At 40.8% G+C, this 14,591-nt stretch overlaps 2 protein-coding genes across 7 annotated transcripts; one reads left to right on the top strand and one right to left on the bottom strand.

Moving 5' to 3' along the window:
• Positions 1-1,583: 1,583 nt before the first annotated feature.
• Positions 1,584-9,125, bottom strand: cunh10orf88 (chromosome unknown C10orf88 homolog). Of its 4 annotated transcripts, none has more exons than XM_038736113.1 (9): positions 8,958-9,125; positions 8,448-8,723; positions 7,983-8,180; positions 7,628-7,697; positions 7,301-7,492; positions 6,737-6,856; positions 6,351-6,495; positions 5,986-6,196; positions 1,584-2,743 (listed from the first exon to the last, which is right to left on the bottom strand). In XM_038736113.1, the coding sequence occupies exons 2-9, from the start codon at positions 8,594-8,596 to the stop codon at positions 2,521-2,523; spliced, it is 1,308 nt and encodes a 435-aa protein (XP_038592041.1). In that variant the 5' UTR covers positions 8,597-8,723; positions 8,958-9,125; the 3' UTR covers positions 1,584-2,520. The 4 variants fall into 4 exon arrangements, with proteins under 4 accessions (XP_038592041.1, XP_038592040.1, XP_038592042.1 ...); XM_038736112.1 differs by having other exon boundaries at positions 8,448-8,650; positions 8,958-9,124; XM_038736114.1 differs by having other exon boundaries at positions 8,448-8,603; positions 8,958-9,124.
• A 27-nt stretch (positions 9,126-9,152) lies between these two features.
• Positions 9,153-14,357, top strand: asb3 (ankyrin repeat and SOCS box containing 3). 3 transcript variants are annotated; one of them, XM_038736110.1, is made up of 10 exons: positions 9,153-9,218; positions 9,969-10,176; positions 10,945-11,115; positions 11,715-11,827; positions 11,902-12,034; positions 12,198-12,375; positions 12,906-13,124; positions 13,215-13,517; positions 13,599-13,732; positions 13,828-14,357. In XM_038736110.1, exons 2-10 carry the CDS (start codon positions 9,975-9,977, stop codon positions 14,085-14,087), a joined length of 1,713 nt encoding a protein of 570 aa, XP_038592038.1. In that variant the 5' UTR covers positions 9,153-9,218; positions 9,969-9,974; the 3' UTR covers positions 14,088-14,357. The 3 variants fall into 3 exon arrangements, with proteins under 3 accessions (XP_038592038.1, XP_038592037.1, XP_038592039.1); XM_038736109.1 differs by having other exon boundaries at positions 10,942-11,115; XM_038736111.1 differs by having other exon boundaries at positions 10,942-11,115; positions 13,866-13,996.
• Positions 14,358-14,591: the final 234 nt, after the last annotated feature.

Here is a 14,591-nt window from a genome sequence, read left to right as displayed (position 1 = left end):
CCTGTCTTATCTTGTCCTCCCTCTGTGCCATGTTACACGCTGAAATAATGAATTTAACACACCATGACACAATATGTTGGCCCCTGTGTGTGTCTATAGGCCCAGTGGAGCGAAGGTGTTACGTAACACTTGACACAGTTATTACAGTGACGTTAGTTATGTGTTCTCTGTGCAGGGGGTCAGCAGGGGAGAGCTTACAGAGAGCTAAACTAAAATGGGCATCCACTGCTGAACTTGCTAGTAAGATTTGAGTGTTTCAAAATTTAAGTAAGACAAAACAGAAATCAATTTAACACTGATCAGCTCCATCTCAAGAAGTGTAGTTGCTGACTACTGGGAAATTTGTTCAGTATGTATTTCTAGTACATACTGTACATACATACGAATTCAAAAATGAATGTCTCAGTACATATTTATGAGCAAAATAAATATTTTCCATGGTTGCCATGTTTGCACGATAATATAACCAGTCCGTCAAATTTTTCATTTCTGCATCTCATTACCAATTTTGTTGCCTTATTTTTGAGATTGTTTTGACAGCTGCTGTTTCCAAGGTCGAGAATTAACTTTCAGTCTTATCTTTTGTGTCAACATGAATAACAAGTCCTTAAAGTGTGAAGCTCTATCGCATGATATGTTCAAAAGCTGCAAGACTGATTATTATTACCTTTGAATTACTTAAATACTTTTCTCTAATTAATAATTTGTGTTCACAAATCTAAATGAACTAAATTGTACTCTCAAATGACGCACGCTTTACAGAGCTTTGATTATCAGTATCATCACTTCGACCCCAGTTGGCTGAGATGTGAGTGGAACCATTGACCCGGTTTGTTGAGTCCCAGAACTCCCGGCTGCTGACTCAGTGTCTGTCCTCCACATGCCTAACATAACATCCGCACATCATTTTATAATTTGGTGTCCTTCTTATGTAATGTGACCCCTTTTCGTTTCTGATGACTCAGCTCACAGCGGTCAGTTGGTTCACTGTATAAATACGTTGGCATGAACCAGCTACTCTCTTTCTTTTTGTATTTTGGGAACTCGGCCTTCCACGCAGCAGGATCCACTTTAGATGTCTTCTGCACATGACTAACTGCTGCAGTTCTGCCCATTAGAAGACTTTCAGTGACCTTGATGGTCCATTTCTGAGTCAACATTACTGGAAGTCATGGCGGGAAACATCAGCTGAGTTGATTTTACTTTTCGGGAAACTCTTGGGGAACATTTTCCTCTAACAGCCATTGTCCACATGAAATATCCATAAATCACTATTGTCAATTCTTAAAAGCCTTTTCTGAGTCATAGGTTTTGTCACAACACTGGAGCCCAAAGATACCAAGTGGAAAAATGTTTTTCCCGTTAAAGTTGGTTATCTGAAATTTCCCTTACTGTTATTTCTGATAATTTTGTTTTTGTTTGCAGTCGTCCGTCATTTATTCACGTCCTCTAAAGTGTCTGAGCTCTTTTTGTTCCTTGCTCAACACAAAATCATCATGTAATCTCTGTCGCACATGAACTTCTCTTTGTTTAAAGAAGCACAGTACAGTTATTAAGCAACACAAAAAAAAAGAGTACATTCATTTGTATAAATATATTTTTATTGCTATTTACGTCAGTACAGTTATTAAAACCATCAACATTACAGCTCAAAAAGTCCTTTTAATAGTTTACATTGGCAGATAATCTTTACGTTACAAACATGTACATTATTTAAAAAATTACAGTGCTTTATTAAAACTTTTTTTAATCAGAATAAGTGTCAAACCAAACTGAACCAAACAGTTAAGGCTTCACTAACCGAAACACTTAACGTCATCAGTGCAGGTACAGTACATAGTGTAAATAACTGTTGTTCATGTGGGTCATGAAACCTGTGAGAGCAAATTGGAGCGTTTACATGCACACTTTAATGTCCATAAATTAGTGTTGCATGTCATTAAGTTAAAACCTGCCAACACTATCCTGGATAAGATAACATCACTGCAATGATTTAAAGCTTGTATGTTTTTCTGTCTGTGCTGTAACCAGTTTTACTTCCAAATACAGTTTAGTTTTAGATGGCCTCTTTGTTGGTAATGTATTTCTGGCTACTTTTTCATGTGGAAAAACTTGCCCAGAATGCATTACAGCCGCAGGATGTGTTTTTTTAGATTTTCACATTTTTTTGTGTAACAAGGCCAAACTTACATCATGTTCATAAGCTAATGAGACAGTTCTACATCCAGGACATTCACTTTGGCTGTCAAACAGTGTTGCATTCGTTTGCTATTTACCCAGAGATCAAATATAAACAAGCTGTTACAGAGGCTGCATCTTTGCCTTTCTTTAGTTTAACACATTTTATGTTTCAGCAGATTACTGTGCTAATTATGTCTTTCTTTGCCATTTCAGCCTTTTTATTTTTACCGTTGTGTCTCTGTTAGTGTCTGCGTCCTACTCAGCTTCTCCTCTGACACTATGGTCTACTTTGGGCAGGAAAGGTTTCCAGGTTACATTAGTCTTTTAGCCGTGCTGAACTCAGTGTATGGCTGGTGTCGGGGCAGTCTGCTCCGACAGTCTGGTGGATGCTGCTTCTCCCACTGAGCTGCTCATGGCTCCCTGGTTGAGGGCGACCTGCGGGAGGGCACTCAGCAGGGCCTTCTCCAGCTTCTGCTCCAGAGCGTCCAGGCGACGGTCCACATGCTCCTTCAGCCTCCTCTCCATGTCCTCTAAACGACGCTCCATGGCTGAGTCCAACTCCCTGCAGAGAGGAGGGACAACGATGATAGAATTTTAATCGCAAAGGAGTCATGAATACTTTGATACCACTGGAACCTCACTAACATGGAATGGGCTGAAAACTGTCCAAAATCACCCCCATGTCCTGTCACACATTGTGGACAACTATATATTTGATAAGTTTAATGCTTTAATGATTTAGGTACTTCCATAAAATGGCCTCTATATTCTGTTATTTTGACTACTGACTGATGAAATGTTCTCTTACAAAATGGCAACAAAGTATTGAGAAATGCTTTATATTAGCATTTTCTCTGCAAGGACTAGGCGTTTCCTGTTGTGTCTACACAATAATGTTTGTATATAAAACTCAGCTAAATTTACACTGACAGTTAAAGTGGAAGAAATACATATAAATCATATTACAGATAAATAAAACTGCAGAAGAATGATATAAAAGCGTGTGGACATTTTTCTTCCAGCAGAGGCAAAGCTCCACGAAAACTCACAGAAAGTCTTGTCTGAACAAGAATGATGGTTGTGGCTGCATTTTTCAACCAGGTCTAATTAAAACTAGTTGTGACTCATGTTAAATAATCGCTGTACTATGCGACTTTGTATTAGGCACTAAAATGAGAAAAGGGAGGCATATTTAAGTCTAGTGTAGAGGAATGAAAGGGGGAAAGAAATGAACAAACATGAAGCCACATCAGCAATAAAACCTCAAACATAAACACAGACACTAAAACCAAACCGCCCACACAATCAATGCTGACCATCATCTTCCCCTAACCTCAAAATCCTCCTGTGTCCATCTTACTCAGGCTTTCTGTACCAAACTTCCAGACAGCTGACTTTAGATTGGCTTCATCTTAACCAACTGGAGGAAATTCTCAAAACCAGAATTCTCTTTTTCTCGTTTTCCACTTTCTCAAACATTCCCTGTCTTTCTGCATGCCTTTACATTTGGGGTTTGTCAGCATTAATTTTTTTCCCCCTCAAGGATCTTGAAGTTTTTCCTCAAGCCAACCCTGCAGCTCTGGCAGCTCCAATAATTGTGCTTCTCTTACCACCATAGGAAATAAATAGACTACTCACATTGTTGCTTAACTCCTCCCAACGTTTTTCTGTGAACCGTGCTGTCAGTCTGATCAGCAGAATTTATTTTACATGTCTGCTGATGTACTTTAATTGTCTAGTTCTTTTACATACAGAAGCAGGACAAAGACCAGAATCCAATGCAACAGCCTCTACATCCCAGAATGCAATGCAACTGAGAGGCAGGTTTGAGTTTTAAGTAAGCGGACATTACTCAGTTTGTCCACTGCAAAGGAAACCCGTTTCTATTGCCGTCATTACCGCTCCCTCTGCAAGTCAGCAGCACAATTGAAAGCAACAACTTCCTGTTAAATGTAGGAAATCAGAAACATTACAATAAGATAAAGCAGACAGGTTCGAGGGCCAGTTGGTTCACAAGAACAAAAAACACTCAACATAACACATTTCCAGAAACAATTTTTTAACACTTCACTAGAGCATCCACTAAAATAACATACTTTTCTTTATAAACTACAATAATGTATGTGTTTGTTCGTCAGTTTCGATGTAGATATGACTAGATAAGTCTAATTTACTAGTATTACAGTCTTAAAATATTTTAGCTTGTGGTAGCCAGACGGACGTGTTGTGGTGAAGACGTACCAATGAGCTGCTGTCCTCTCCTCGATGTGGAGTCAGACTAAGCTGGCATTCTCTCTAAACCCACATGCGCTGCTCTGCTGTGACAAAGAGCCTCATTTATCAGTCAGCAGTTTGTAGCACCAGCTCGTAAAGACATTTTTTTATTTGTGAACATAGTGAAACTAATGTCAGCTAATGTCAGTTAACTGATACTGAGCATCAGGCTAAGACATTATATTTATTTAGTGAGGTTTGGTGCAGTTTGCCAGGATTTTAATGATTCACACATACAAAAACGCTGATAAATGAACTCTATTGTCTCTCCGTCAGCCTCCTCCCTGCACTTGCCAAACTGAAATCACTCTATGTAGTTGAGTCTGTCAGCTGTTGACTAACCAGAACTAGTTATCAGAATGTTTTTTCCAAAAAAAACATGTCAGCTGACTTTCAGCAGCTCAACATTTTCTGCTAACAATGCGACCTTAGACAACAAAAGCCATCGACCCATTAGATGATAAAGGAGTCTCTGTTTCATCCACGCACTCAACTCAACAATGTGACTGTGTAACAATGGTTTGGCAGCAAAGATTGAAACATGGGTATCAAAAATGTTTACTCTTTCTACTACAGTGCTTTCCATTTAGTTAAGCATTGACAGGCTTGAATATTTGGCCATTTTCAGGGAAGACAAGAAGAAAAGCTATAGAAAATGTGCAAAGGCCTACAATGACTGTGACATGCAACCGTGTTTGTCAGAAGAAATCAACTTTACTCACCGCATGTGAAACAGTGAACAAAATCACAATATTCGCATTTTCTCAGATACTTGTGGAATACGATGCTGTGAGCACAAGGGTTTTTACTCTGTGGCTGCAAGTATGTTTAACAGCTCTTACACCAGATCGAGGAGCTTGTGAGTCCCTGTGCGAGCAGATGCGACTTCATCAAAACAACAAGTAAACATTAAAACGAGTCTATGGAATTAAAGCTAAAAATGTTTTTCTAAACCAATCCCATGACAGTTCTGACGAGTTGCACGTGACATCGTACAAACAGGGCAGTGAAAGAAGTGTTAAAGTCAAGTGCAGCTAGGGAAGCCAAATGTCTTGCTTGTGCAAAAACGCATTTTTGACAGATTTTATTTCTCTGGATTTAATCGGAAGTATGAGAAAGTAGTAAGCAGCTGTTTAAATTTTATAAAACAATAAGAGATTGAGATGGAAAGAGCAAAAACACTGTTCTGCTCTCTATGTCACTTTGAAAGTGCTTCACAATGGCAGAAAGTATATAATAGGTTGCTCTTCTCTCAGATTTTTATTATACTTATCAACAATATCTGAACAAATAATTATTACAGGATAATACTATTTCCACTAGTAGTACTAGTACTAGTATTGTTTCACAGTAGTGGTAGTACAGTATAGCAGTAATAATAATAACAACAACAATGATGTATTATTATTTATAATCTAAAGTAATCTTATATTCTGTGTTTTGTAGCCTTAGGTAGGTTAGTTTGTGTGTTTTTCTGACACAAGGTGGAGCTACTTTATCTGATTACAGGACTCACTCGGCTTTACTCACCATGTGCCATTTCTCATATTCTTCTCCTTCTCGGCCACCGCTGTAGCGTCATCCAGCCTCAGCTTCGTCACCTGACCGCACACGCTCTGGAGCATGGGCAGAAACTCAGGTCCTGAGCTTAACGCTTGGCCGTGTCCATGTCCTTTCAGGAATTGGGACATCATATCTGCCAGCTGGGCGTGGTTCACTGGGCCTCTGCTTTCACTGCTCACTAGAGATGGGAGACCACTGGTCAGCTGCTAAGATTTGTGAATTTTAAAACTAACATTTCTTACTCAACAAAAGGAAAGTTTCAGCACAAATGCCTGGTGAAGTCTCCACCTCTGCGCACTCTTGTTTGACGTCAGAGAAAGGATGATCCTTACTTGTATTCTTGGTGCTGTCACCAGAAACCAACAGTTCTGGGGAGGAGGAGAAGGAGGAGGAGGAGGAGGAGGTCGAGTCATTTGACATCGCTCCGTTCTGAGCCGGCGGAGCTTCAACTGCAGGCCTGATGGAGCCGACTGGACGCTAGTGACACAGAAACAATACTCTCTGAAACCATCTGATATACATTTTCTGAGCCAATATTTCACTGGCCTCAAGTTGACTGTGGCCATGCTAAAGAAAGGATTTATGTCAAGACAGACAACTTTAAAATAATGAACTGCATTCAGAATCATCTCTCAACCTATTTGTAACCGAAGTTAAGATGCAACTCTTGATAAAATTTACGTTTTATTAGTAACAACAGCACAGTTAATACTGATACCCTGGAGTCTGCAGGCTGGGGCTGGTTGCTGAGAGAGGTGTTGGCTGCTTGAGCCAGGGCAGACAAAGCTCCACCGCCCATCAGGAGAGGCAGGAAGCCGCCCAGAGAGCTGGTCTGGTTCTGGAGAGAAACACATACAGATTATTATTTTGTGCAGCCACGAGTTAACTGCTTTATTTTGGGGGTTATTTCTGAGCTATAGACATCAAATGAAGGTGACAGTTTCTGTTGAGGTAAATTTCTAACAACATTTTGATTCAATCCAGAACACAAACACATGAACCTGCTTGTTTGTTTTATCATAAAGGTTACTGTTCAGCTGAGAGGCATCTCCAACATCTCAGGTGATTAATAAACACATTGAGAGGGAGAGTTTCCAAAATAGGTATCGCAAGTTGATTTTCATTGTGATACAAAATGAAGTACAAGCAAATAGAAGTTTGAGAGTTAAAACATGTAATCCATTGGCATAGTCCTTTAACTCATGTCACTGTAGTTGTAGTTCCCCCTCATCGCCTGCAGAGGTCGTTAAAGATGAGTAACTTGCTGCTCCTCTCCCCCCACCTTCTGCTGAAAGTGCACCATGTCCATGAGGTTCTGGGCTCCCGGTGAGAGGCTTGCTCCCATTTCCTCAACCAGACACTGGACCTGCTGCATGTCGATGCCGGGGCCACGGCCCGGGCAGGGGTGCAGCTGCTGAAGGCCCACGATGACTCGACACACCAAAACACTGCTTCTACCAGCCAGGGAGAGCAGCTGGGAGACCGACAGACAGAAACAGGGGATTAAACTGCACTCAGCAAAGTGATATTTCACTGTAACTGGATGAAAGGCTAGTAGACTAGCAGATGTCTTTGTGTTTGGATTGACCTCTCTCTGAATACAACTCACCTTCACTTCACAGGCTGGTGATGGATGCTCAAGGATCAGCTGTTTTTTGTAGAAAGGCCCTCTGTCTGAACTGTGAGCATAAAAAGAAAGAGACATCCATCAGACACTTGAAATGTGTTAATGTCAACTTTATTACTGTTTTATTTGGTATTACATTTTAGCCTGTATTTAACATTGGACAATGCAAAGTGATGGGACATATAAGAAGACAGTGGGACTGACAAACAACAAAAGTGAGTGACTTAATTCAAATTCAGGATGTTGCCAGACTGCATTTTTAAAAGGCTATATCATCAGCTTCTGTCCTGTTTTCTGCCATCAATTAATTTGAGTTGCTGCGTCGGTGTGTGTATACCTATCTGGCTGGATGCTGTTGTCCCTCTCCCCACGTACTGTCCCACAGTATTCTCCCATCTGGCTGTACACCTCCATGGTTCGAGCCTCGCTGGTGATCAGCAGGCGGCTGATGGCAGAGGGAGAGCAGGGGCTGCAGTGGAGCACCAGGACACAAGGAGACCCTTCCTCTGTCTGCTCCAACAGCACTGGGCCGCCCCTGTGAGGGAAGGATTACTGTTAAAGGTGCCGCTCACTTATAAAATTCACTAAAAAAATCGTGGTGAGGTTTGTTTGCCCGCGTTACACATACGTAGTTATGCACTTCTAAGTCAGGCTTTAACAAAAACTATTGAGATTATCAGGGAAAATCCTCAAAAAAAAAACTCAGCGTATCTTTTAAAGCTTCTGTTCACAATCATTAATCACTTGGAGCAGTTGTTAAGTTGATTGCTTTCATATAAAATAGCGAGCTAAAAGCTTTTACCAGTTTGTGTCGTCGCCCTCTGACTGACTGAGCTCTGCTTCATGATCGTCGTTGTCACTGACGTGAACAGGAAGCAGGACATCAGCCAAGTGATGCTCCTGAGCGTGACAGACCCAAGCCGCTCCGCTCTTCACAGCAATGTCCACCATGATGCTGCTGAGGCCGGCACAAGGAGACAAGCGAGGACACAAAGTAGGAAACAACTTAGGAGACAAGAGTGAATAAAGAACAAGATAGGAGACAGGTTAGGAAAGAAGTAGCAGTTCTTTAAGAAAGCTAGGACGAGGATAAGTTAGGACACAAGGTAGGAGACCATTTAGGAAACAAATCTAGAGAATCAAGTTCATCTCAACTGTCAGCTATGATGAGAGAAGTATTGATGGCACATCTCGTCCCTATATTAACGTTACATTTTGATGTATTAAATCCCTTCCTTTGCTGAACAGCTGTAACTGTAAATAAACCACACAGCTTGCTAATATTAAGCCATAACGCTGCTTTTATTTTTACCTTAAATCTGCTCCCGCTGAAACCGATCGACTAGCTGGTTTTCCTCAGGTCACTGATTTTTCTTCTTCGCATTTCTCCAGATGTATTAAAAAACATAAATTTAGATTCGCGGCTATAGCTGATAACATAAAGGTGAATTTCTGACTCGATTTAGCTAACGCTGAACTACAGCTGCCGTGCGTCGCGGCTGATGACGTTGTCATTATCATGACGTCAATAAACAGCGACTCGTAAGATGTCTCAGGGTGAGATACTATTTTGGTAAATACGCATTTTTTCAAGTAAAACAAATAACCTACATGCTGTTTTTCCACAATTCGTATATGTGGTTTTGTGTTTAAGCGTATGAAATGTCCATACTATATTGGAATGTGACTAGCAAGCTAGTTTTGTCGTGATTCGTGAACAGTTTAGCACCTTTTTCTATAAATAAACAGTGTGAGTTTTCCAGCTGAAGTTTGTGTTTTCAGAATCAGGAAGAGCTTTTTTTGCTAAGCAGTGTTTTACACGTACGAGGAATTTGCTTTGGTGATGAGGTGCTACGCGTAGACATAACATACACTGACACAAATAAATGTAGAAATATATAAATACGGAATAGACAGATGTAAGTTATATAAGAATAGTAAAAGAATAGAGAAAAAGAATTAAACTATGTGCGCGGCAGATATTTACATGTCCATTACTCCGGGTTTGTGTTTTGTGAAGACGTATTGCAGCTGCAATATGCCAGCTTTGTGCATGATATGAAATTAAATAATAATATTTACACGTGCAGAGACATTTGCATTAATCGAAGGGGGGAGTGTCAGTGGGGGACCCGGGCCTTGTTAGTGAGGCTAGCTGGAGATGGGAAGAAGCTGTTTTTGTGGTGAGAGGTTTTGGTCCTGTTGGAGGGGAGAGTTTGATGATTTAAATCCCATTCTGATTAATCCTCTATAGATTTTATGATGACGTAGCCAAGTGGTTAATAAATAATGGCATAAATAATGGATCTGATTCCTTTTAAAGCAGGGGATGGACTTCACTGAGTGCTACGGAGACACAGTCTCCAGTGTTGCAGCTGCAGCGCGGTCGGGCTGTAGGAAGCGGGTGAGGAGGCTGATAAAGAGAGGCTTCAGTGTGGACTGTCGAGATAACCGTGGCTGGAATGCCCTGCACGAGGCGTCAGCCGCTGGCAGTAAAGAGTGTGTGCAGGACATTTTGTCTGCAGCCGGCGGTAAGAAAGGGTATTGTGCAACTCAAGAGTAGTAGTTCTCACACTTGAGAAGCTGGGACCAGATAATATTTGTTCCCGGCCCTTATATAAACCACTGAATTAATCAGTCAAATACACAGTTCAGAAGCAAACGCACACATCTGAGATGCTGGAATCAGGCAAGACAAGGCACGTTTATTTGTATAGCACATTTCAGCAAACACAAAGTTTCAAGTAGAAAATAATAATCAGGCTTACCTTTTTGATTGATTCCCATGTCTCACACCAGTCAAACCATGTACAATATTTATTTCCTCTTATTTACGATCGTCCCCGTGAATCCAGATTGTTTGCACTACAATCTTGGTAAAAGCCGTCAAAACAGCGGAGAAAAATGTTCAGCCCTACTCGGCACTGCCTCGACGCACTGCAACCCACACAGCGGATATCTATGCTAGAGATTCTACTCGGCACTGTTAAGACTTGGTCTGACTACTTATGAGAGAGGAGAAACCAACTGATTTTCAAAAGCAGGAACGTCTTTAGAAAAATCTCACCCCCAAAACAGGACAGTTAAACTTACAGTGCATTGTAAAATATTAACAAAATAATAAAAACAGGTAATCTTACTTTCACAGTTATTGAAATGGTTATTGATTAATTTCCTAATGATCGACGAATCGATGAATCAGTCCTTTAACAAATGTATCTAGTTTTCTTTAAAGTCAAATAGGCAATTCAGGTAGACACAATCTTTCTGTTCTTTCCCCTTTTTGTGACTGTCAGCAGCAGGCTCCTCCCGTGGCTGTCATGCCTATGTGAACTCTTTAACACATGAGGGGGAATCTGCATGCTACCTGGCAGCGCAGCGTGGACACCTGGCAGTGGTCCGACTCCTCCTGAAAGCGCATGCCAACATCAACCAGCTAACAAATGACTTATCCTGTCCTTTGTATGCAGGTACAACATGTGTATGCACCTCTGACCAAAAAAAACATCTTTAGTATAGTAAAGTACAAGATGATTTGATTCTATTAATGCAATATTTATCAGCTACTGATGTCGTGGAAATTGTATCTTGCTGGTGATGGATTAAGCAAATAATTGAGTAACAACCAACCTTTGTCTTTGAAGAATTTATTAATCAAAAGAGAACAACAGACAAGTACTACAACAGAAAATCAGCTGGTCCAGAGACCTGCCGCCTAGGGCAGCTTCGGGCTTCTGGCCCAGAGCAAAAAGGATGCATAATCATTCACACAGTCTAGGTTTCTATGTTTTGGGGAACAGAGATCCTCTCTCAGCCTTGAATGAACATTCAAGGAGAGGAGAGGAACTGCAAGTAAGGAAAACACCAAAACAATCTCACAGCTCTGACCTAAACCCCAGTAAATGTGGACAGACTAACATAAGGAGTATAGAAGAAGGAAAGGTTAGGGATAGAAACAATATATACCTATGAGACATAACAATAATAGTAATAATAAAAGATCATGCATAAAAGATGAAATGTAAGAGGAAACAATTTTCTGCCATAACACCTAACTGTTTTCCAACAGCTGTAGATGGCGGGTACAAGGAGGTTGTAGAACTGCTGCTCAGTAAAGGTGCAGAGGTCAACAGAACACACACCGCGTCCTGCTGGACCTGCCTTCATCAAGCTGTTTATAAGGTAAAAACCAAACTCACAAACACACACAAAACTCTGTGAGACATGTTCTAACCTGCATACATTTATTCCTTAAGGGTCACAGTGAAATTGTGCACATCCTGGTCAATGTGTGCAACCTAGAGGCACTAGATGACCACAGGATCTCCCCTCTCTTTGTGGCTGCACAGTATGGACAACAGCAATGCCTGGAAATCCTTGTTAATGCTGGTAAGTAGCTGTTTTTATTAATACCTTTTATATGTGCATGTGTATATGTTCATATTATAAATTTGTTTGTTGCAAGCTAATGTTGCTTGAACTAAGGTTTATTTTCTTATGTCCCCCCTGCCTCTATTCTTCCTGCCTGTGTTTTATTTTGTTTTCACTTTAGGTGCCAATGTGAACACCCAGGCAGCTGATCTGGCCACACCACTGCTGATTGCCTCTCAGGAGGGCCACCAGGCATGTGTGGATTTCCTTTTGGACCACGGGGCAGATCCTAACGTAGCCTGCAGCCATGACTGGCCCCAGCTTCCAATTCATGCTGCTGCTGAGTTTGGCCACATCGGGTACTGACTCATAACTTGTTTTTCAATGATGTGTTGTTGGGCAGTGACTCCTAACATTTTTAAAGTGTGACGTCTTTTAAAGACAGAATGCTGTATTTGTCAATAAGTTGTAGACTAAAGAGTGATTGTAATTTATCAGATTTTGTAATTTGAAAAAAAGTTTGAGAGTTTAGGAGATAAAACTATTCAGGAAAAATATTTAGTTAATTAAATGTCGAAAAATATTAATTGCCGTTTCCCAGAGCCCGGGGTGACATCTTTATATTGTCAATATAAAGTCCAAAACCCACAGATATTACGTTTACAATTATATAAAACAGGGAAAATCTGCTAATCCTCACATTGTAATAGCTTAATGTTTACCATGTTGCTTGACGAATAATTTTCTGTTGATCAGCTGATTAATCTACCACACGTCTCAGCACTGATCATAAACTGATTATTAACACATTGTACGCTTCTTAGGAGGAGCTTCATGCAAATGTACCCATTTTTCTTTTCCTTAGCCCTCTGTGCTTTTGTCAATCCAGTGTCCTCAGGAGGCTGATAGATGTTACGGATCGTGTGTGTGACCTTGGCGATGGCATGGTGAGTCCACTGTATGTGGCGGTCAACAGGCATCAGAGCGAGAGTGTCGAGATGCTTTTGAGGGAAGGTTATAGCCCAGATGCCCAGGACTGCACACACATCCTGGGCCTCCGTTCACCACTCTCCTTTGCCTTGTGTCGCACATCTAACAAACCATACAGGTTTGTGAGAAAGACGATTTTACCCTTTAAGAACATACACAAAATAAAACCAATGAATTTGTCCCTGATTTGGATTAAAATCTCTTTCAGTGAATCAGTGAGGTTGCTGGTAGCTGCAGGAGCAAGTTTCAGTGAGGAGGACTGGATTTACGCTTTGGCCACTGACAAAACAGACCTGCTTCAACTGATACTTGAGCACAGATGGATCCCTCGCCCGGAGACATTGACCAGAGACTGTTCTGTTCCACGTCATCATGGGAAAACTGTGTTAAAGCTGCAGGAACTGAGAGAGCTGCTTTGTGTTGCACTAAACCAAGTAAATTTTGCTGCCTGCTGGCTTCCTCTGCTTCTGAAGGCAGGACTTGAACCTTCTTTGCTGCTTCAGCCCCACATGTAAGTCCTGTACTCTCACTTTTTCACAAGTATAAGATGGCTATACTTAATCAATTTCTTACGGTCCTCGATGCTTTCTAGGTTGGAACAGGCAGACGGCGAGGTGTTGAATTACCTACTAGAGTTTGTAAACTGGTCGACTCTGTCTCCGCCTTTGAAACACATTCTGGATCGAAGACGGGCAGAGAAGAGCTGGGAACCATGTCCACATTTCGGTACAGTGATAAAATACAGTCTTTACAGATCTTTACTAATATGTAGTAAACCTTGAGTTGTGACAATTTAAATTTTTCTCCTCTCCTTCCTGTAGACTCCATTCCCTGTCTTTCCCACATCTGTCGGCTGCAGGTTAGGTTAGTGCTGGGACCAGATCTACTGATGAGGACCAACGTTGTCCAGCAGCTCCCTGTGCCCTCTGTACTTCATGGCTTCCTCCAATTCAGAGACATCCTGAAAGCTTCCTACACACACTCCCCGCCATCACCACTTTTAAATCGAATACAGGGATACCGCAGTACACACACACACACAGGCATGTTCTATAATGATGCTTTAAGGTTGTTAAAATAATCTTATTTCACAGTTTGACGTATGTGTTCTGTGTCTGCTTGTTACAGCACCTCATGAAAACAATATGTTAACAAATGGAGATATTTTGTGCATCATTTTTCACCCATTTCCTTATAGTTCTGCACATTTGTCTATTACTTTTCATAAATTATTTCACTAATTTGAATATTGTAGTTTGTATCACTTGTTTCTCTCTACCAGTAGCGTTTATTGTTTAATTTTAGTTTTGTTATTATTTATTATTCAAGTTAATAAATCCTTAAAACAAGGTGTGTTTGTTCAGTTTATTTATTGATATGCTCTGTTTGTGACATGATAATAAAACTGTAATTTGGTCACATTCTGATTGGTGCAAACCGCTGTCATTCAAACCGTAGGCCACATCTGATTGGTGGGCGTGACGTTTTGTGGGCTCTCAGTATTTGACAGGAGGAAATAGAAGCGACGTAAAGAAATGAAAAAAAACAAGGCGCTCGTTCAGGGAGTTTACATGACATCTGTAAT

Source organism: Micropterus salmoides, unplaced genomic scaffold (genome assembly GCF_014851395.1).
Source record: "Micropterus salmoides isolate LMB-PRFRI ecotype aquatic unplaced genomic scaffold, ASM1485139v1 Ms_hic_scaffold_21, whole genome shotgun sequence".
Taxonomy (NCBI): domain Eukaryota; kingdom Metazoa; phylum Chordata; class Actinopteri; order Centrarchiformes; family Centrarchidae; genus Micropterus; species Micropterus salmoides.
This window is presented reverse-complemented; position numbering and strand designations above follow the sequence as displayed.

What these genes read in the sequence shown, in the direction of transcription:
- cunh10orf88 (XM_038736113.1), bottom strand. Translation starts at nt 8,596, where the DNA reads ATGGTGGACATTGCTGTGAAGAGCGGAGCGGCTTGGGTCTGTCACGCT. An exon ending in CCCAGCCTGCAGACTCCAGG is followed by an intron (nt 6,496 to 6,736) that starts GTATCAGTATTA and finishes CTGTGTCACTAG; the next exon opens with CGTCCAGTCGGCTCCATCAG. An exon ending in TGACAGCACCAAGAATACAA is followed by an intron (nt 6,197 to 6,350) that starts GTAAGGATCATC and finishes TCCCATCTCTAG; the next exon opens with TGAGCAGTGAAAGCAGAGGC.
- asb3 (XM_038736109.1), top strand. Translation starts at nt 9,975, where the DNA reads ATGGACTTCACTGAGTGCTACGGAGACACAGTCTCCAGTGTTGCAGCT. An exon ending in ATCCTGTCCTTTGTATGCAG is followed by an intron (nt 11,116 to 11,714) that starts GTACAACATGTG and finishes GTTTTCCAACAG; the next exon opens with CTGTAGATGGCGGGTACAAG. An exon ending in GGAACCATGTCCACATTTCG is followed by an intron (nt 13,733 to 13,827) that starts GTACAGTGATAA and finishes TCCTTCCTGTAG; the next exon opens with ACTCCATTCCCTGTCTTTCC.